General features: G+C 50.1%; 6 protein-coding genes across 6 annotated transcripts; 3 read left to right on the top strand and 3 right to left on the bottom strand.

Moving 5' to 3' along the window:
* Positions 1 to 377: 377 nt before the first annotated feature.
* P175DRAFT_0446452 (CAF1 family ribonuclease) lies at positions 378 to 2214 on the bottom strand (the record flags this gene model as incomplete). The annotated part of the gene is made up of 5 exons (XM_040894346.1): positions 378 to 781; positions 836 to 1478; positions 1527 to 1753; positions 1809 to 1901; positions 1986 to 2214. 5 exons carry the CDS (start codon positions 2212 to 2214, stop codon positions 378 to 380), a joined length of 1596 nt encoding a protein of 531 aa, XP_040748623.1.
* A 961-nt stretch (positions 2215 to 3175) lies between these two features.
* Positions 3176 to 4387, top strand: P175DRAFT_0487489 (mitochondrial 54S ribosomal protein mL46). The gene is made up of 3 exons (XM_040895671.1): positions 3176 to 3271; positions 3330 to 3997; positions 4060 to 4387. Exons 1-3 carry the CDS (start codon positions 3226 to 3228, stop codon positions 4360 to 4362), a joined length of 1017 nt encoding a protein of 338 aa, XP_040748622.1. The 5' UTR covers positions 3176 to 3225; the 3' UTR covers positions 4363 to 4387.
* Positions 4388 to 4514: 127 nt separating this feature from the next.
* P175DRAFT_0504989 (cysteine-rich PDZ-binding protein) lies at positions 4515 to 5304 on the bottom strand. The gene is made up of 3 exons (XM_040897999.1): positions 5028 to 5304; positions 4838 to 4961; positions 4515 to 4756 (listed from the first exon to the last, which is right to left on the bottom strand). Exons 1-3 carry the CDS (start codon positions 5208 to 5210, stop codon positions 4671 to 4673), a joined length of 393 nt encoding a protein of 130 aa, XP_040748621.1. The 5' UTR covers positions 5211 to 5304; the 3' UTR covers positions 4515 to 4670.
* A 1228-nt stretch (positions 5305 to 6532) lies between these two features.
* P175DRAFT_0536039 (uncharacterized protein) lies at positions 6533 to 9296 on the bottom strand (the record flags this gene model as incomplete). The annotated part of the gene is made up of 3 exons (XM_040900286.1): positions 6533 to 7759; positions 7817 to 7954; positions 9171 to 9296. 3 exons carry the CDS (start codon positions 9294 to 9296, stop codon positions 6533 to 6535), a joined length of 1491 nt encoding a protein of 496 aa, XP_040748620.1.
* A 1806-nt stretch (positions 9297 to 11102) lies between these two features.
* Positions 11103 to 11722, top strand: P175DRAFT_0504986 (uncharacterized protein). The gene has a single exon (XM_040897998.1). The coding sequence runs from the start codon at positions 11118 to 11120 to the stop codon at positions 11700 to 11702; it is 585 nt and encodes a 194-aa protein (XP_040748619.1). The 5' UTR covers positions 11103 to 11117; the 3' UTR covers positions 11703 to 11722.
* A 1423-nt stretch (positions 11723 to 13145) lies between these two features.
* Positions 13146 to 19218, top strand: P175DRAFT_0504985 (PT repeat family protein). The gene is made up of 3 exons (XM_040897997.1): positions 13146 to 13585; positions 13651 to 17582; positions 17631 to 19218. The coding sequence occupies exons 1-3, from the start codon at positions 13537 to 13539 to the stop codon at positions 18993 to 18995; spliced, it is 5346 nt and encodes a 1781-aa protein (XP_040748618.1). The 5' UTR covers positions 13146 to 13536; the 3' UTR covers positions 18996 to 19218.
* The last annotated feature ends 204 nt before the right edge of the window (positions 19219 to 19422 follow it).

The raw sequence follows: 19422 nt of genomic DNA, 5'->3' as shown, positions 1-19422 counted from the left end.
AGCTCTAGAATGGATGGATGGATGGAAAGCTGTGGTGTGGTACATATTGGGGAACGGGCTGGGAATCATTCGTTTTCCCTCGGTTGGTCTGGGGTTGGATGGGATGTCACGGGACTCCAGATTTCTTCGCCTCGCTTCTTGTTGACAGCTCTCTAGATTTCGTCTCGCCTTGTTCAATGTTTTAAAATGGATTGATTCGAGAATTTATTCTGGACTTCCCTTGGAAGACAGTGTGGAATCGGATGAATCCGCACGGTTGGCCGTCATCTTACCTGGGCTTTTTTTCTGTATGCTCGCTTTAAATACTGCGTATGCCAGATTATAGTATGTAAAATTATTGGGCAGAACCTTTCACCCGTTCAATTTCTTTCATTCCTTCATCCAATGTTGCAGACTCTCTCCTCAGTTCCAAAGACACGTATTTTGTTAGCATAGATGCTCCAGAATGGTGAGCCGGATCGTGGAATTAGTTCGCCGTTGTTGGCCTTTCTTACTTCCTCAGATGAAAGGGCCGGTTGCTCTCCAACACGCGCCCGAGAATTATCTACTTCGTCAAGGGCTTCGCTTAGTTCATGTAGTTTGAACTTTCTACGGGAGCTTCCCCTTTTGGCGCGAGGAGATGCCTTCGAGGTACGTAACTCTGGGCTTGCATTCACCGTGGACTGCTCGCCACGTAACTGTGCGGAAAGCTTTATGAATACTTGAGCCGTAAGCAAGCTATCATAGCCTGCCTCGTGGTCAATCTTTTGGGTGTGGTACTTTGCGAACTGTGGATGTATGCCTGAGTAGTTGTCAGCCCCTTGGTGAAAATAATTCGGGCGAAAACTTGACTCACTGATTGCAGGTATGGGAGTCTGTAGCAGGCTGTCGTTTATTTCCTGCAATGAAGATCTTGGGTTGATCGAGCCGCAGTTATGGGTGGCCATGTATTTTGTGTCAACGAGCAGCGGAAAAAGGTCATGCACCAGAGATTGGAAATCCTCAAGACGGTCCGGTAGGGGTCCAAAAAAGGTGCGGCAAAAGTATATTAGATCTGTAAAAAGGTTGTGGCCCACGAGCAGGAGCTGATGGGATTTGAGACGCTCCTTAAGTCTGTCTGAGAAATCCTTAAGCGCATAACTTCGCTGTCCAGCTTGAGCATTATTTGTGCTTAGGATAGAGAAAGAATGCGGATCAAGGTTAGAGAGATCACCACCAACTAATGCCTCTGCTACCCATCTGAAGCCGGTCTGCCTCCGGGCATGTTCTTCAACCCACTTTACCCTCTGGTCTCGAATTGCTTTCTCCCGCTCTTCATTGTAGTCGATAATTTGGACGAATGTGGGCTTCCCAATACTCACCAGAGAGGGGTATTCCGCTTCGATCAGTTGGTGGACAAGCCTTTTCTGGAACCTATTCAATACCGACGGCAGGGATCTGAGTTTCTGGGCTTGAATAAGGCGAGTGGGTGGCGGTATATTGAGATAATGCTCACGTTTCTAGTGTTATTATTAGACGAGTAGAATCTGCGCGAGCTGGTAACCAACATCACCAAGAGCAAGCCAGGCATCGACTAGCTGTCGAACGATCTTGAGAAATTCGATTGACTCGTATTCGGTTTCTTTAACATCCAGAGACCTACGCAATGCGGAACGGTTGTGACGTTCGATCACCTTGGAAATGGCCCGCGCTTCTTCTTCTCTAGATAGATAGGGGACACCATCTCTGTGCAAAGCGTCCATGCTGAACTTGTTCTCTAGCAGAAATTCAACAGCTGCGACAGCACAATTAGCGTCTGATGAGGACGGAAGTCACAAGCATCGACTTACCTCCGCTCTGGAAAGACCACGTCCGCTCTACCTCGAGCTTACGGTCAATGATTGGGTTCAAATATAGATTGTACGGTTTGAGTGTATACGTTGCTATATGTGGCCGCCATTATTACGGAATCATTTGATGTGGGGGAACCAAAATCAAGCAGAAGTAAAAGAGGGAGTAAAGCTTACCATTCAAAGTATCTTCATGACAAGTAGTCATACCAACCTGTAAGATCTGGTATTTATCCGCGCATTCTTTCACTTCTTGATACCTTTGCTGTAGACTCTGTGGTCCTCGTCCGGCGACGGTGGTTGCAATCCCAGAGAACTCAAAGTCCAGAGAAACAAAGGTGCATGATGACAGATCATCCAGGATCTTTGGAAGGTGGTATGGAAATGTGTGTCCTGTAACGTCCATGGCCTCGACATTTATTTCTGGTTTCAAATCTTTAGTACCCAGATACTCTGGTGGGAAGGTTAGGTCCCCGCGAAAAGTGGCAAGTGATGAGAACTTTGGGACGAGAAAACGTTTACTTCCCCTCCTATAATTGCCAGTGTTCAGGCCAGTATTCTGCTAGTCGAACATGGTACTAGGTATGAACCTTTGGATGCGACTTTTTCATTCTTTGAAGCACTGCATTACTGCCCAGCTTCGAGTCCAATACCGCACGCTCTAATTGGATGTCTCCAAGGGTCGAACCACTGCGAAGAGCAGGCTGCCGACAAGAAAAATGTCTACCCCTTTCAGGAAGCACAGACACACACACTGAGAGAGAGAGAGACGAGAGAAGCAGGTCTCTTCAATCAAAATAGAAACACACAGCTTTTCCAGCAAAATTAAGCACACGGTTATCTAAAATCGGTGCCTGATCACCAGGGCCCTTCACTACGACTTGGGATGCTCGACTTGGGTAGCGGGGTAGACTCGATAGAGCCTTTCCAACAAGTACCAGGAGCTTCTATTATTCTACACATTCTGCAATGGCTTCGTACAATGCTTGCTCCTCAACTTAGTCAAGATAAGATATACGATCTTAATTGCAAGACAGCTCAAGAAACCTTGTCTCATGTGGGATGTGCGCAGCGTCTATCTAACAGTACACCTTGGACTAAAGAAGGTACCGCTAGCGAAAATTGCCGCAAGACACTCTCTCTGAGCACCGGAAAATGATCGACTGGTCGTGGGTGAAGCTTAACGCAGTGACGATAAGGAAATGGTGCTGTGGGAAGAGAAAGAAGGAACAAGAAGCTCGAGGCGAAAACGAACTGAAGAAAATGCGTTGGGTCATGTGACCGCTAACCTCTCTAGGACTAGCGTGTGTTTGGTAGTCTCGCAGCAGAACAAAACAGGTGACCGCCAACTTTTCTTGCATGGAAATATCGGAGTGACGCTTGTTCAACCACTACGCCCAACAGCGCATTCGGGGATATGTCTTCGGGATCCAATGGCGCCAGGCGCATAGCCTCAGTATTGAGTATGGCATTGTGAATACTATTATGACCGAAGTTTACTGAGCACTGACAATTCTGCAGGGCCTTCAATCACCGACTCCAGAGTGTGCCGAAGCTGTCAAGAGACACTTGTCCGTCGCAATTATGCCTCGGCCGCCACACAATCTCCCTCTGAATCTCCCTCCACAGCTACATCTACGTTCCCTGTCGTGAAACCCACCTACACCATTAACGCGGGTGTGCTCCTCTCCCGCCCCCCTCAGATCACACGCGACCTCACCGAATTCGAGAAAGCGTACTACTTTTATCAGAAACGACTGAACGAGCGATTGGCACTTCCCTTCACTAAATATTTTTACTTCAAGAGGGGAACACCTGTCGATGAGGACTGGAAGCGTAAGATTCGTGAACGCCAGACCCCCGCCCGTGACATTGGCAAATACAATGCCTACTCGAAGGAGGCATGGAACGATGAACTCCTAGTCGGAGCGGTTGAGGCGGAGCCGAACCACATGGTTGAAATGCTTGTCCAAGATGCAGAGGCTACTGCAAATGCCACCTCCCAGGATACTAGCAAGAAGGAAGAGATTCCCCGACCGTTTTCCCGGGAGACGGAGGCTGATAAGAAGGGCGACTTCAAGAGTCTCAACAGGGCCCTGCAAAGGACACTCTACCTGCTCGTTCAGTCTAAGGATGGCTATTGGAAACTGCCTAGCTCTCCTGTGGCTGAGGGAGAAACCCTCCGTTTGGTATGTATTTGCTTCTATTTCTTCGCCCCCTTGGATCCTTGCTAATATGCTACCCGGCATAGGCTGCTGAGCGTACCCTTGCACAATCTGCAGGAGCGAACATGAATACCTTTATGGTGGGATTCCATCCCGTGGGTCATCACGTGTACAACTTCGTCAAGCCCAAGACCAACGAGACAACTGGAACGCAGCTCGCGGGCGAGAAAACTTTCTTTATCAAGGGACGCATTATGGCCGGACAGGCGGATCTCTCTGGAAATGTGCAGAATCTTCAAGATTTCAAGTGGGTGGCCAAGGACGAAATCGCCAAATTCGTCCGGCCACAATACTATAGCAACATCAAGAACATGCTGGCCGAACGGTAAAACCCAACCTAGCGGGGGGGGGGGGATACATCTGGAGCTCGTAAGATCGGGTTGGTTTCCTAAGGTTGTGAGAAGGGAGTATGTACGGATAGAGCTTGCGAACTGTATTCCAATGGGGCTGAGATTTGCATATATTATAGTTTATTATGTCATGTATAACTAGCTTTTGAAATTTTTCTTTATCCACAATTTGAGCCTTGATATTCCAGATATATTTGGATCTGTAAACTATACGCCTGAACGCCGTGCCATACTAATACCCAACACCGATCTATCAGAAAAACTAGCTGAGGAAAAATCCAAGACATTCATTTCAAGTTAAACTTCTGTCCCTGCACCACAGGCTGGTCCTTCGATGACTTGCCGGTCAAGCTCTTTCCACACATGGGACACGCTATTGAAGTTAGCATACGGCACCACATAACCTCAACTTTCTTAACAAGCACAGAACCACCGAGAAAGAAGATACCCTTACCATTCTTCTGATAAGCACAGCGTTGACAGAACTTACGGCCCTGCTCGGTCTTCGTCTTGCACATCTCACACGACGACGAGTACGCCGCATATGGATTCTTAGCTTTGGCGCTGAGAAGTTTATTCTTCATGGCTGTTAGTTCCCTGGGATACATACTGGAGATAGGACAAAAGCAAAATGGTAAACCCACCTTCGAGATACCGGCATTGCCTAACGTCGGCTTGCTTTTACTCGCCACCCCTGCTCCTGCTCCTGCTCCTCCGCCACCGAGCGAAGACGATGGTGAGCCATAGTACATCTCACTTTTGCGTTTGACTCCCGGAGTGGCTAACTCGGTTTGTTTGAGTTTCTTTTGGCATCTTGCGCAGACCATTGTTACCTCTATCGTATGGGAAAGGTCTGTCTTTTATCCTCTTTCCCCCCCGAGGCTCTTTTGGCGTGTTGGTAAAGCTGAAGATGAGTCTTGGTGGATGATGGGTGAAGATAGAGGAGAGACTGCGCCACACCCGCTGTGGTAAGTGATCTTGCACTTTTGGCCACTGTGGGGTTCTGTAGCTGGTTTTTTGAATCTCACCAGCCACACTTTCATTTTGTTTCGTGCGACTTTAAAACTTCTTTACGGAGTAGTTACTAAAGAATCAACCAACTAACTAACTAACTGCTGTTAGAGCAGTTAGTTAGTTAGTTGGTTGGTTTTAAGAGACTTGCAACTCATTTGAAATCGATTGAGCCTTTGTGAGAACCGGTTCTCATTCTTCTACTTGAAGCAGCACAAAACGATCCCAGTGTACCCCTGACTATGCATATTTTTCGATAACGTTTAGCGTGGCATCTAGGGATTCAGAATTTACGGCTGTTTCTGTTAGACATAGGATACGATCTTTAATGAAGTGATGGCTGGAATACTGGGTTTACCTTGTCACTAAATTGGTTGGTACCCGATTGGACACTGAATGATATTGCCCACCACCCAAAGGTCTCAAGACATGCAAGCAAAATAGCATTTCCCGATCCGATGTCATCCTGGCATAATGAGGCATAATATTTCGAAGAGCCGTGTCTCTCTTGATGGTCCTATCAAGTATGACGATGAAAAGAGTACAAGCGATATCGAGATGACTAGAACAGCCAGGGTGATCCAATGGAGCACAGAAATAACACAACGGATCTTTTTAAGATCCGGATTATGCTAGATAGCCTCACTCACATTAAGTAAATAATGACAGAGTACCTAGGATATGATATGATGGCCCTCAATGGCAGACTTCCAGGGAGAAAAGAATCTGGAATGCGAGGCTGACGGGGCTGAGTTCTGGCCTGGTGGCCTTAACTCTTTTCCAAGCGCAACTCTCGAGTTGGTTCGGTGCTCCCCCTTTCATCCTCTCATCCTTCTCCAGTTTCTTAGGAAGATGGTAGATTGCTACCTGGATCGGAAGAGTTGGTCTTCATTGTTTCTCGGAGCTCAATTTCTCGTCTCTTTATTGGCGAAAGGCACCTGAGCTTCGATGAAGATCCCATACAACAGGAAGCCATCGGTGGGTAATGACAGGCACCACGAAAATGAACCAGTAGTATTAGCACTAAGATGAGTATCAATACTACCCGAAGATAAAAAGCAAGAAATCGAAAACGTGAAGTTAACAATTGGGTGTTCAGCGCACTTCCACTCCATAAACAAGGCCCCGTCTCGATTATTCAGTCAGTCTCCCGAAGACCGCTTATCAACGAGGATAACTTATTGATTAAAGGGTCCACAATTCCTGACTTGCTTGAATCAGAAGATGACTCCTTGCCGGTCGTATTCACATTGACGCTGCTGCCACTTCCTGTATTGGTGCTTCCACTATTCACGCCGCTATTGTTACTGGCACTCCCTCCGTCGGGGGCCGTGGCACTGTTGCTAGTGCTGCTGACTTGTGCAGGATCATCTGAACTGTCTCTGCCGAGGGCCATTGAGCTCGCAGTGCTTGAACTAAAAGCTGAAGCACTTGAGGAGCCTCCGGAGGCAGAGCTGCTAGACTGGGACTTGTCACTGCCAGACCCTTTATTTCCAGAGCCACCTTTGCTGGAGTTGTCACTGTTAGACCCTTTACCTCCAGAGCCACTGCTTCCAGAATTGCTGTCATCGGAGTTGTTTTTTCCAGGATCATTGCTTCCAGAGCTCCCGCTGCCGGACCCCTTAGTATCTGAGCCACTGCTTCCAGAATTGCTGTCACCAGAGTTGTTTTTTCCAGAATCGTTGCTTCCAGACCCCTTAGTACCAGAGCCACCTTTGCTGGAGTTGTCACTGCCAGACCCTTTAACTCCGGAGCCACTGCTTCCAGAATTGCTGTCAGCGTCCTTTTTTCCAGGATCGTTGCTTCCAGAGCTCCCGCTGCCAGACCCCTTAGTGCCGGGTCCATTGCTGCTGTTATTATTTCCTGAACCACTGCTTCCCAAATTGCCGCTGCCAGAGCTGTGACTGCCCGAGTCATTGCCTTTAGAGTCGTTACTGTCGGAACCAGTGTTTGCGATGTCTCCGCCGCTCCAATTATTTCCAGACCCGCCGCTTCCAGAACCATTGCTGCCAGAGTTACTGGCTCCAGACTTTCCACCTGCAGAGTCGGTACTCCCTGAGCCTTTTCCTCCATTGCCTCCAGGACTCACCGCTGAGGTAGCAGTTCCAAGTCCACTACTGGTAGGATTAGAGCTTGCAACGATCGGGGTCGTCCCTGAACTGGTAGCCGTGCCAATGGCCACAGAGACTGTGCTCTTAACGTTATTATTCTCAGCACCCTGCCCAGTGAAACCATGTCCGGTTGTAGCTTGCTCGTCCGCGCAACTTTCGCAGTCCTCAGTCCAAGTCTTGGAGGTATCGCGCCCATCTAGTCCGTGACTGATGCTGCTCAAGGAGCCCGTTTCATACTCGATTAAATCATTTCTCTGCGTCAGGTTTAGGTCAACACAGCACCATAATCCATGCTAGAATAGGGCTCTTACCGTTTGGAGCGGTCTAGCTCCCACAATATTAGATAGAGAGAGGACATCGACGAGGAAAACGAGAGCCAGCAAGACGGCTCGAGAATTGGAACGGACCATCATATACCGTCTATTTACAGCTTTATGTTCAAGGTATGCCTGATGCTTGAGTATTCGGATATACTATCCGACCTTTGACAAGAACACTTATGCATTCACATAGCTTAGGACTATCAACGCAAATATTTTATATCCCTTGAGTAAGGAGTGGACCCTATCTCTAGGAGGCTCCGGAATGAGCAGGCATCATACATTGCAGTGAATATCTTAAGACGAAAACAACAATACTGGGGATTTGGTTACATCTGTTTCGCCCACCCATATACCGTGGAGTACCGACATCCAGAGTATCGGTATCATCACCCGGCAGAATTTATTTAGCAAGCGGGACCCAAAGAAGCTAATCGGTTATTTGATCAGGTCCAGATCTAAGGTTTGGACCCTGAAGCTTGATCTCTGCAGGATTACGATTGGAGCTTGAGCCGCAGGAACTCCCCTGTATCCAGGGGGCACGGCGGGTCTACTGTCTACGTTACATGATCTCCCAAGAGGACCTCAGGGTTTAGTACTAATCGGGGACCTCTTTCTTAGTATTTGACTTTTTGTATGGATTCATATACTCTGTGAATAATTGAGAATTCGGTCCTCTGCGTTCCAGCTCTCCTAATGGTCGACTTGTCTCATACATTTTTTTTTTTTGTACAGACAAAAGCCGGGGGATGGCTTGCACCCACTGGGGGCAGCAAAGAATGGATCTGAGAAAATTGTGGAATTTCAATCTGAGACACCTATCCCGATCTGTGGCTTGCTAAACGCCGGCAAAGAAGAATAAGTCTCGATCCGGAATGTCGATGCTCTCATGAAGAAGCGGACGCCATTCCTTGTATCACCTCGACTTTGGTTGTCACACCCACCATTGCATTCGAAGACGGAATATTGTCTTTCAGCATGTTTTACTCTGATCCAGGGAATGAGGCCCAAAACCCTAGTGCTACTCCGTACCCTAGGTTTATGCCTTGGTTCATGCTTGGCCACTGGTATCAGTGACCGTGACAACACGTTCCGTCCATTCAAAAAGAAACCGCATATCCATTCTTAGAGACCAAGCCAAAGCTGAAGAATTTTATATGGCTAGGGTATTATTTAGTTAGGCATGTCATGTCATTACTAAAGTTGACCATGAGTGAGGTACATAAGGTTCTAGGGCCTCGCATTTTGAGTATTGTATCAGGAGTTCACGCACGGCAGTTTACGGCCTACAGAGAACACGGCTTAATTAATATTAATACCCCATCTTATGTTGACAATGGCGTACCCCTGTGCGCTCTCTGCCATCGAAAATTTCGACGACCATAATAACCCGGGATTCGTTTTCCTTCCAACCGATATTAGTTTCTTCCGGATGTTCGAGGAGCGGGATGGTCTGCGCAGAAAAGAACATTATAGGCGAAGTACCGAATAAAGCTCTCGTAACGGGTGGCTCCTGAAAACTTTCTATTCGACGCCGCGTGTACAGCGCTGAGGCGCAGGACTGATTAGAGTAGTTATGATAGCACCCTACATATAATCTGACCCTCATATTCCGCCTTATATGTCTATCTTACGGCTCACAGTTCTAACCGGTCACCTCACCCCTTTTTTGAGGCCTGAAAAGAAGTAGGTAGAATATAGAAGGTATAAAGTGTGCTCCCACGAGGTTGTTCTATCGGGTGTACCAGGATGGAAGTTGCAGCAGGTATGGATCCTATACTGTATACTAGTAACTTATCACATGTGAGATCTGTCATGTCATGTTGTCTAAATAATTCGGATTTCGGATTACTACCTAGGTACGGTTCAGGCAATGTCTCAACCGAGTACATCGACAGTACTATAGTGTAGGGTGAATGTGAAGATCGATTCCCCATACAATGGACAGCATCACATATGTTTCAGTTGTGTGGTGGTAAGAATAGCATATGTTGCTTTGGGGGCCAGTAAGAAGAGAAGACATGTCCTGAACATCTAGGTATCTCCTTTATAAGAGTTTGCCTCGGTGGATGATGGCGCAGCTGGCACAGCGTACTCTGAAGAAATACTAATCAGTTCTCAGCTGAGATATCCTTGATGCCTTTTCAGCTGTCCTAGCCTCACAAATCGCCACATCTTGCAGGTTCAATAATGCAAGCCGAATGAACCCGACCCGCCGCCACTTCTGAGCCACCACAACACTAACAAAAGGAAAAGAAGAAGAAGAATATCATAGAATGGAAAGGGGAAAGAGAAGCAGTGAGACAATCAAAGAACCCATAGTTAGGACCTCCTGTCCCAGCAGTGTGGTTCTCTCCTTGCCCAGGTTTAGGGGGCAACCTCTTCTTCTTCTTCTTCTTCTTCTTCTTCTTCTTCTTCTTTTCTGCTTCTGCCTCCTTTCACTTCTCCTTCCCTCCCCCCCTGAATGATATAAATAAATCCAGCCATGTCGGAGATAGTCCAGGTACTTCTCCTCTTCCCTTTTGAGATTTTGCTCAGATCGTCGTGAGCTCGAGCTTCATTCCTGGACTTTCTTTTGTTTTGGTCCTCTCCGTTGGCCTGGCTCTCCATCCTCCTACTCGTTACCTATACTACCTAGGTAGACAGCTCTGTTTCCCAACCCGTTCTTTGCAGTCGTTTTGCAAAGGAAGCTTACAATTTATTTTTATCCCCCCCCCCCCCCCCCCCCTAACTTGAGGTCGATTTCATAACTTACTAATTTCGCATCGTGCCTTGGTAGAAACGGCACCCACTTGCTGGACAGAGTGGCCGGTGTAAGGGCTCCCTTACTTCTGTTGGCTGCACGCGATAGACCACCCTCGTTCACAACCAGCTTCCCCAGCTAGCTGCCCTTGATTCTCTTCTCTCCTCTTTCACTTCCTCCGCACCGGTGATCCATCCCCCACGACTGGAGGATAAATTTGGCTTTGGCATTGGCTCGCGGCATTTTCTGGGGCTACACATCACGAACCTTAAAAAAACAAGGCCCGGTGAATGACTACTGCTCCTGCGCGGTTAGCTTCAAACAAAAATCATCAAGATGCCTCCCAATGGCTCGTCGTTTACGGCATTGAATCTGCCTGCAAATTTCATGCTTCCGCAATGCATGGAGTACTTTACCCTGACCGCTGGTCCGAACACGGATCTCTGGCGGAAGCCCCCAAACGGAGACACCTCGACGGCCCCAATTGTGTTTACTTCGTTGCGGAGTCCGTTTGTCGTGGCGGAAGTGACCGTGACGGCGGACCTGGAGATGGAATGGGATCAAGGCGGGCTGGTCATTTTTGCCGGGGCCGCTCCGCAGTCGATCTCTTCGAATAACGTGCCGTTGGTAACGACGACGACGACGACGACGACGACGCGGTTTGGACGCCCGCAAGACACGCAGCCCTGTAAATGGGTCAAGGCCGGCATGGAGTTTTGCTCGGGGGCAGTCAACGTCTCGTCCGTGAGCGCCACCGCCGACGGAGCGGACTGGTGCCTTTCGCCGCTGAATGTCCCGGATCGAGGACCATCGGCGATCCATTCGCTCCGCCTCAAACTCGAGCGCGTGGGCCATTCGCTGTGGGTTTGGTATCAGATCCCCACGGGGTCTCCTTACGCGATGGAACCGGGGGCGGTGGGCAGCACCTGGAAGAAGATGCGCGAGGTGACCTGGTTCTTTTACGGGGTGGAAGACAAATTCATCCATGTGGGTGTGTATGCGAGTCGGCCGACGAGTATATCCCGCAGCGACACGGTCTGGGATATGATGCATCGGACGACGCTGAGCGGGTCGGGCCCCGGCGGTTCCGGGGATAGTTTGGTGGTGGAATTTGAGGATCTGGAAATCCTCTGATGGGTCTGGAATCCCGGGATGGGCTTGGTTATGATTGAAATGCTTAATGAGCTGCTGCCTTTTTTTTTTTTTTTTTTTTTTTTTCTCCCTCCATCTAATGATTTCACTATGAGCGTCCTTGGGGATGGAGGGTTTAGAACCCGGAATGGAATAATTCTCGGCGTGGTCTACACTTAACGAGATTTCTAAGAAACACTCGGATAACTACTGTGTACCATACTCCGTAAGGCGTAAGCTAGCTAGCTGCATTACATCCCTCCCTCCCAAACCGCTGCGGCTGTGTCTCCAGGTGTTCATGGATGTGTTATCACCCAGCAGGCTTGCAAGGTTATCCTCCTGTGCGTCGGGGATCAACCATACTAACTGAATCTGGGCAGTTTCTGCCCGAAAAGAGTACACAGGACTCCGTCCCTACGCCGGAGGTGGTTAGTTATGCATGGATAGTTGGATAGTCATGGATGGCCTCATGATCTCAGTACTAGTAAACCCGGACAAGATCCGAGCAATCATGACGTGATTATTGATCTTATTGCCCAACTTTATTACAGTATCGTCGATACTCTTCTTCTGAGGATTTTATTATTCCCGAGAATATCCAGTGAGTACTCCGTATGGAGTGTTGGTACTTTAGGGTAGTTTCCATGGCTCCACCAAAAAAATAAACAGAATGGATAACACGGCAAGCAATATTAATAACGAGGATATTAAATATAGTTAGTACTCCGTAGTCCGTACTCCGTAGTCCGTTCTGAAGTACTCCGTATGTATGTCTAGATTGTGCAGCTGCAAAACACCCTTGGCCTTTAGGTATACATAGAATATAGGATATGATATGATATAATAATACCTAGGTGACAACCTCCTAATGGACAGACCATTGATTTGATTAGTGGGTCTAGTACTCTGTGTATGTACTCCTGCTTCCTTACCTACAGCGTACCGATAGATACAGATCGAGCTGCTTCTACGGAGTGCATATATCTACAGAGTCCTACCTAGACAATCACTTCTACCAAGGTTACAGGGAAAGTTTTCTCAGACTTCCGAGGGCTCGGAAATGAAGCTAAACAGCACTAAAACATCGCATGATTGGTGCCCTCCACAACGCCAACTCACCGCATTTTCATCGGCAGGTTTGATAGACTGGGATAGAGATAGAGATAGAGATAGAGATAGAGATAGCGATAGCGATGAGTGCTCTCCTGTTGGGACGGAATTGATCATGATTTCCCTTATGTTAAAGAGGCAATTAATCAATATCCCTGTGGTGATGGCTCTCTTACTAGTAGTCCGGAATAGTTACTAGGGAGCTAGTTCGTTATACTAAAAGGAGTCAGTAACTAATAATGATCAGCCTATACGACGAAGTGGAGTCTCTTTTTTCTTTTTTCTTTTTTTTTTGTTTTCTCCTCCTTCTCCTTCTTCTTCTTCTCTTCCCCCTCGCCTCACTACGATCCCTCCTCTCACAACGTTCTTGCTTGGATTTTTCCCTCTAGCTCATCTTTCACCTGTCAATTACCCCTCCATCCCGCTATCCTTCATCTCTACACCTCTCTTAATAAATCCCGGTTCCTCGCTCCAAGTTGAGCTTGAGAGCTTCCCCCTCCTCCAATCCCCTTCATCTCTTGTACATTACTCCTCGCCCTCTCCCTCCCTCGTTCCCCTCCTTCCCCCTCAATCTCATCGATAAATACCCCTGTGCGGCTTTGAATTATTGCTTAGATTGCTGCGGTTGTTTCTTGTTTTGATCTTGCTATTTCTGTACTGCTCCCTCAATTCCTCTGATATCCTGTTTACCTATACTTGACGACTGTTACGAACTATTACGATCATAATGGCCGAGACGGTGGCCATTCCCATCCAAACCGAGCAGCTTAAGACTGGTATGCCGTCCAAAAAAAAAAAAAACATTCTTTTGAAAGTCGATTGCTCACAGAAGAAACCACAGTCACCAGTGAACTGGATGTGACAGGTAGCGTTCTTGCTGTCCAACCCTCTGAAGACTCCACTGCTTCTACGGAGAAACCGATGGTTCAAGAAGCAGAGTCCACCCTCGAAAATGGTGTGAGCGAAAAGGCCGAGCTTGCAAAGGAAAACGGGATAAAAACCGTGGAAAAGCATGAAGAGTCTACCCCATTGCAGAATGGTACACATTTCGTGGAGGAACCTGCCCCTGTGGCTCCCGTCGAGCAAGTGAATGGTGTCAAGCATGCTGAGCAGAGCTCCCCAGGGGAGGAGACCCAGACCTCCGTGGAAGAAGCCCAGGTTCCCTCGCAATCGGTAACGGAACCCGCAGACTCCGACGTGAACCCTGAAAAGCCCATCGCCCCCTCCGCTGACGCTCTCATTGCCGCGGTCGAGAAGAGTGACGAAAAATCCGAAGCCACAACCGAGCCGGAGGTCGTTCTAAACACGGATTCCGCGGCCAAGGTTGATGAAAAGGTGACTGAGGAGGAGGCTAAAAAGGTTGCAGATGCACCGGCTGTCGCCTCTAATGAGCCCGTTACCCAGGAGTCGACTGGGGAATCCTCGACGGAACCAGCCTCAACCGAAACTCCCGCGGAAGCACCAGTTGCAGAGACCTCGACTGCTGAGGAGGGCTTGAAGGAGCAAAGCGCACCCGAAGTTGCCGAAGAATTGAAAGAGTCTATTGAAACAGTTGCAGAGAATGCTGTGGAACAGCCTGCTAAGGAGGAATCAATGACTGCCACCCCACCCGTTGAACCTGTGGCCGAAGAACCTACCAAGGAGACCGTGGTGGAAGAAGCTGCGAAAGAGCTCGCTGTTGAGGTGCCCGCCTCGGAACCTGCAGTTGAAACAAAGGAGGAGTTGCCAGAAGAACCCGCCAAAGAGACTGCTGAAGAGCCGAAGCCCGCAGCGGCTGCGGGTGAGACATCCGTAGGAGAACCCGCCAAGGAGACACCGGAAGAACAAAAGGAAGAGGGTGTTGAAGAACAGGCAAAGGAGTCTGCGACTGAAGAGCCAATCCCTGTAACTCCCGCTGCCGTCGATGAGCCCGCTCCTGAGGCTGTGAAGGAGGAGGCCACAAAAGCTGATGAATCCGTCCCTGAACCCGCGACTGAAGAGCCCGAAAAGGAAACCGAGGCAGTGACCAAACCGGAAGCCTTGGTGGAAGAAGTGGTGGAAGAAAAGCCATCTACTGAGACATCTGCCGCTTCCGAAGAACCAACCAATGAAGAGCCAGTAAAGGAAGCTGTGGCAGAGACTGCGACCGAGGAAGTGACTATTGAACAACCTTCCACGGAAGAGACTCCTAAGGAGGTTTCGGAAACAGAGGCTGCGCCTGAGCCAGCAACTCAGACTGCTGCACCGGAGGAGGAAGTTAAGGAAACCGTTGCCTCCGAGATTGCTTCAACTGAACCGGAGAAGGAAATTCCCGCAGAGGAGCCTTCCACTAACAGTGCAACAGTCGCCGCGGAAGTTGCCACGGCAGAGGAGACTCCGGCTGCGGAAGAATCGGTCAAGGAAGTCCCGGCCACCGAGGACTCCAAGGTCGAGGAGTCAGCTGCAGTTGAGGTTGCGCCGGAAGAGCCTTCCAAGGAAACCACCTCGGAAGCTGCTCCTCAGGAGACTCCGGCGGTGGTAGAGGAGCTGGTCAAGGAAGTTGCAACTGAAAAACCTATTGCAGAGACCCCTGCCGCTGAAACCGTTGAATCTAAAGAAGAACACAACGAGGAAGCTGCGGCTGAAGAACCCACAGTTGAAGAAGTGCCTGTTAGTGTTGAATCTGTGGAAGAGCCGACTAAGGAGGTGCCTGTTGCTACGGAAGAACCTGCAGAGCCTGTAGCTGAAGCTGCCGCCGAAGCCCCAGTTCAGGAAACTACTCCCGAAGCTCTAGCCGCAGAAACTCCCGCAGTGGAGGAAACGACAGCGATTGCAACCCCCGAAGAGTCTGCTAAGGTCAAGACTCAAGATGAGCCGGCAACTGAGGTTGAAGCTGCTGAACCCGAAAAGACCGAAGTCCACGCAGAAGAACCTGCCCAGCTGACTGCAAAAGAGGAGGAAGCTGCTTCCAAAGCTCCCGCTAAGGAGACTGCCGTTGAGGCCCCTGTGGAGGCCACTCTAGAGAAGGAACCAGTGGTTGAACAACCTAAGGTTGAGGAAGAGACTACTGAAGCGGTTCAGAAACCTGCAGCTGCGGATGTTGTTGCAGAAGAGGCTCCCCTCGCTACTGAGACCGCCGAGGAAGTTTCTCAGATGGATTCTGTTCCAGAGCAGGCCGTTGCCGAGGAACCTTCTGCTAATACTGATGCCCCCGAAGAGCCAGCGGTCAAGGAGACTCCTGTTGAAGAACCTGCTGTTGAGGAACCGGCGAAGGAGGAGGAACACGCCAAGGACTCTGCTCCTGAAGAGTCTGTTCCAGAAATTGCGGCTGCTGAGGAACCAGCTGTAACGGCGCCTATTGCTGAAGAACCAGCCGCTGCAGAGCCGGAAGCCGCGGCTTCAGCTGTTGAGAAAGCTGAGGGGCCAGAGGTAGTTGAGGAGCCAGCTGGCGAGGAGCCTGTCGTCGAAGCCGCTGCTGAACCTGTGGCTGAGGCTGCCACCGAGCCTGTCGCTGAGCCTGTCGCCGAACCCGTCGTTGAGGCTGTTGCTGAACCCGTTGCCGAGCCTGCTGCTGAGACAGTCGCCGAGGTTTCTACCACTACTGAGGAACCCGCCCCAGTAGAGGCTATTGTAGAGAAGCCTATTGCTGAGCCTATTGCTGAGCCTGCCGTTGAACCTATTGCTGGGCCTATTGCTGAGCCAGCTGTTGAGACTGTTGCTGAGACAGTCGCGGAGCCTGTTTCGGAACCCGTCGTTGAGCCTGTCGTCGAACCAGCTGTTGAGACTGTTGCTGAGCCTATTGCTGAGCCTATTGCTGAGCCTATTGCTGAGCCTATTGCTGAGCCTATTGCTGAGCCTATTGCTGAGCCTATTGCTGAGCCTGTCACTGAGCCTGTCACCGAGGTTGCTACTACTCAGGAACTCGCCCCAGTAGAGGCTGCTGTAGAGGAGCCTGCTGCTGAGCCTGTCGCTGAGCCTGTCGCTGAGCCTGTCGCTGAGCCTGTCGCTGAGCCTGTCGCTGAGCCTGTCGCTGAGCCTGTCGCTGAGCCTGTCGCTGAGCCTGTCGCTGAGCCTGTCGCTGAGCCTGTCGCTGAGCCTGTCGCTGAGCCTGTCGCTGAGCCTGTCGCTGAGCCTGTCGCCGAACCCGTCGTTGAGGCTGTTGCTGAACCCGTTGCCGAGCCTGCTGCTGAGCCTGCTGCTGAGCCTGCTGCTGAGCCTATTGCTGAGCCTATTGCTGAGCCTATTGCTGAGCCTATTGCTGAGCCTATTGCTGAGCCTATTGCTGAGCCTATTGCCGAGCCTATTGCCGAGCCTATTGCTGAGCCTATTGCTGAGCCTATTGCCGAGCCTATTGCCGAGCCTGCTGCCGAGCCTGCCGTTGAACCTATTGCTGGGCCTATTGCTGAGCCAGCTGTTGAGACTGTTGCTGAGACAGTCGCGGAGCCTGTTTCGGAACCCGTCGTTGAGCCTGTCGTCGAACCAGCTGTTGAGACTGTTGCTGAGCCTATTGCTGAGCCTGTCACTGAGCCTGTCACCGAGGTTGCTACTACTCAGGAACTCGCCCCAGTAGAGGCTGCTGTAGAGGAGCCTGCTGCTGAGCCTATTGCTGAGCCTGCTGCCGAGACTGCCGTTGAACCTGCTGCTGAGCCTGTCGCTGAGGTTGCTGCTGAGCCCGTTGCTGAGACTGCCGTTGAGCCTGTCGCTGAACCTGCTGCTGAGCCTGTCGCTGAGGTTGCTGCTGAGCCCGTTGCTGAGACTGCCGTTGAGCCTGTCGCTGAACCTGCTGCTGAGCCTGTCGCTGAGGTTGCTGCTGAGCCTGTCGCCGAACCCGTTGTTGAGCCTGTCGCCGAACCCGTTATTGAGACTGTTGCGGAGCCTGTTGTGGAACCCGTCGTTGAGCCTGTCGCCGAACCCGTTGTTGAGCCTGTCGCTGAGGTTGTTACCACTACCGAGGAGCCCGCCCCAGTAGAGTCTACTGTAGAGGAGCCTGTTACTCAGACTATTACCGAGCCTGTCACACGGTCTGTCATTGAACCTGATGTTGAGATTGTCGCTGAGCCTGTCACCGAAGTTGCTACTACTCAGGAGCCCGCTCCAGTAGAGGCTGCTGTCGCCGAGCCTGTGGCTGAGACTGTCAAGGAAGAAACCGTTCCGGAATCCGTGGAAAGTGAAAAGCCCGCTACCAAGGAAGAAGAACCAGCTTCTACAAAAGACGAGCCTACCAAAATCACTGAGGAAGTGATCAGAGAATCAGTGATCGAAGAACCAGCAACTACTCCTGAAGTCGTTCTCGAGGAAACTCCCACGCCAAAGGAGGCAGTCGAGGAGAAGCCAGCACTGGAAGAATCTGTGGCCGCCGAGGCTCAACCCGAAACCTCAGAGCAGGCCACTGCGGAAGAAGTTACACAGGAGGCTGCTGGCCCAGAGCCTGTTGTTGAAGAAACTCGCGCAGAAGAGAAAGAGCCAGAGACTCAGGCATCTGAGACTGCTGAGGTAGAGAAGGCAGTTGAGCTAAATGCTCCTGAGAATGTTGAAGCTGCCAGTGAGCTAGAACCTACTGACACTCAGGAGAGCGCCGCTTTGCCAGCACCCAAAGAAGCCACCCCTGTCGAAGAAACCCTAGCACCGGAGGAAGAAGAGGCTAAGAACAGCCTCTTGACGTCTGGACTCATCGCCGGAGGAGCTGCCATTGCTGCGGGCGCTGTTGCCGTTGGAGCCGCCATCGCTGCCCATGAGTGTGAAGCAAAGGAAGGCAAGAGCCAGCCTGTAACTGACAAGAACACCCTCTCTGTTCCCTCTGAACATCAACCTACGGTCACCGAAGAGCCATCGGCTACATTGAAGGAACCGCCCACCCCAGAGCCCGAGGCTGATCCTGCTCTCGCAGCGCTTGCTGGGGATCGCGAGGCTCTGCTCAGAAAGCTGGAACTGCCATCGACAGAGCAACTGTCTGCTTCCGCAGACAATGCTTCTGAAAACTCCAAGAGCCAAGACACCGAGGGGCCGGCTGCTTCAACTGAGACCGCTTCGTCCACCGAAGGCACTTCCGTCACAGCAGCGACGAACAAAGGCGACGAGGACTCTCGCTCCCCCAGTAAAAACCGGTCAGTCACTGCTGTTTCTCTTAATCACAAGAACGACAGCTGGTTGAGGAATATTCTGCGTGCCGTCTTTGTCACTTTCATTGGTTCTCTTTTCTCGCCTTTCCGCCGTGGAAAGACAAACTAGGAAAATGTTTTTGACTAGGACTGGGGAAGATTTGGTCCCATAATATCAATATTATTTGCTTGCTGTTTATGTTATGCGTGTTCTTTTTCTTTCTTTTCTTCATTTTTTTTTTTGCTTTGCCTTGGCTAATGTGATTCAGGACCCTGTTCTTGATGATCGTTGTTTCTGCCCCGTTCCTAGCCTTTCTTTGGCAGGTATATACCCCAGGACATGTTTGATCCAGTGCCGCTCGTTTTATTCGACCTGATTCCCCTGTATTTGATATCTGTGGATGGACGATTCGGGTCCTGCTTGATTACTTTTTCTCTCCTCTCTCTCTCTCTTCCAAATTGTCAAGTGCGTACGTTGAATTGTGGCTTGTAGGCTACAATCTGTATATGTCCGCCAGTTGTAATGATGATATGATAGCTGATGATAATGAAGACAA

The sequence above is a fragment of the Aspergillus ochraceoroseus genome (genome assembly GCF_002846915.1).
Source record: "Aspergillus ochraceoroseus IBT 24754 chromosome Unknown P175scaffold_11, whole genome shotgun sequence".
Classification (NCBI taxonomy): domain Eukaryota; kingdom Fungi; phylum Ascomycota; class Eurotiomycetes; order Eurotiales; family Aspergillaceae; genus Aspergillus; species Aspergillus ochraceoroseus.
This window is presented reverse-complemented; position numbering and strand designations above follow the sequence as displayed.

Coding starts and splice junctions, on each gene's coding strand:
- P175DRAFT_0487489 (XM_040895671.1), top strand. CDS start 3,226: ATGTCTTCGGGATCCAATGGCGCCAGGCGCATAGCCTCAGTATTGA. Junction 3,272..3,329: donor GCGCATAGCCTCAGTATTGA/GTATGGCATTGT, acceptor ACAATTCTGCAG/GGCCTTCAATCACCGACTCC. Junction 3,998..4,059: donor AGGGAGAAACCCTCCGTTTG/GTATGTATTTGC, acceptor TACCCGGCATAG/GCTGCTGAGCGTACCCTTGC.
- P175DRAFT_0504989 (XM_040897999.1), bottom strand. CDS start 5,210: ATGGTCTGCGCAAGATGCCAAAAGAAACTCAAACAAACCGAGTTAGCC. Junction 4,962..5,027: donor GCAATGCCGGTATCTCGAAG/GTGGGTTTACCA, acceptor ACAGCCATGAAG/AATAAACTTCTCAGCGCCAA. Junction 4,757..4,837: donor CTGTGCTTATCAGAAGAATG/GTAAGGGTATCT, acceptor TAACTTCAATAG/CGTGTCCCATGTGTGGAAAG.
- P175DRAFT_0504986 (XM_040897998.1), top strand. CDS start 11,118: ATGGAATGGGATCAAGGCGGGCTGGTCATTTTTGCCGGGGCCGCTCCG.
- P175DRAFT_0504985 (XM_040897997.1), top strand. CDS start 13,537: ATGGCCGAGACGGTGGCCATTCCCATCCAAACCGAGCAGCTTAAGACT. Junction 13,586..13,650: donor AACCGAGCAGCTTAAGACTG/GTATGCCGTCCA, acceptor AAGAAACCACAG/TCACCAGTGAACTGGATGTG. Junction 17,583..17,630: donor TCGCTGAGGTTGCTGCTGAG/CCTGTCGCCGAA, acceptor CCCGTTATTGAG/ACTGTTGCGGAGCCTGTTGT.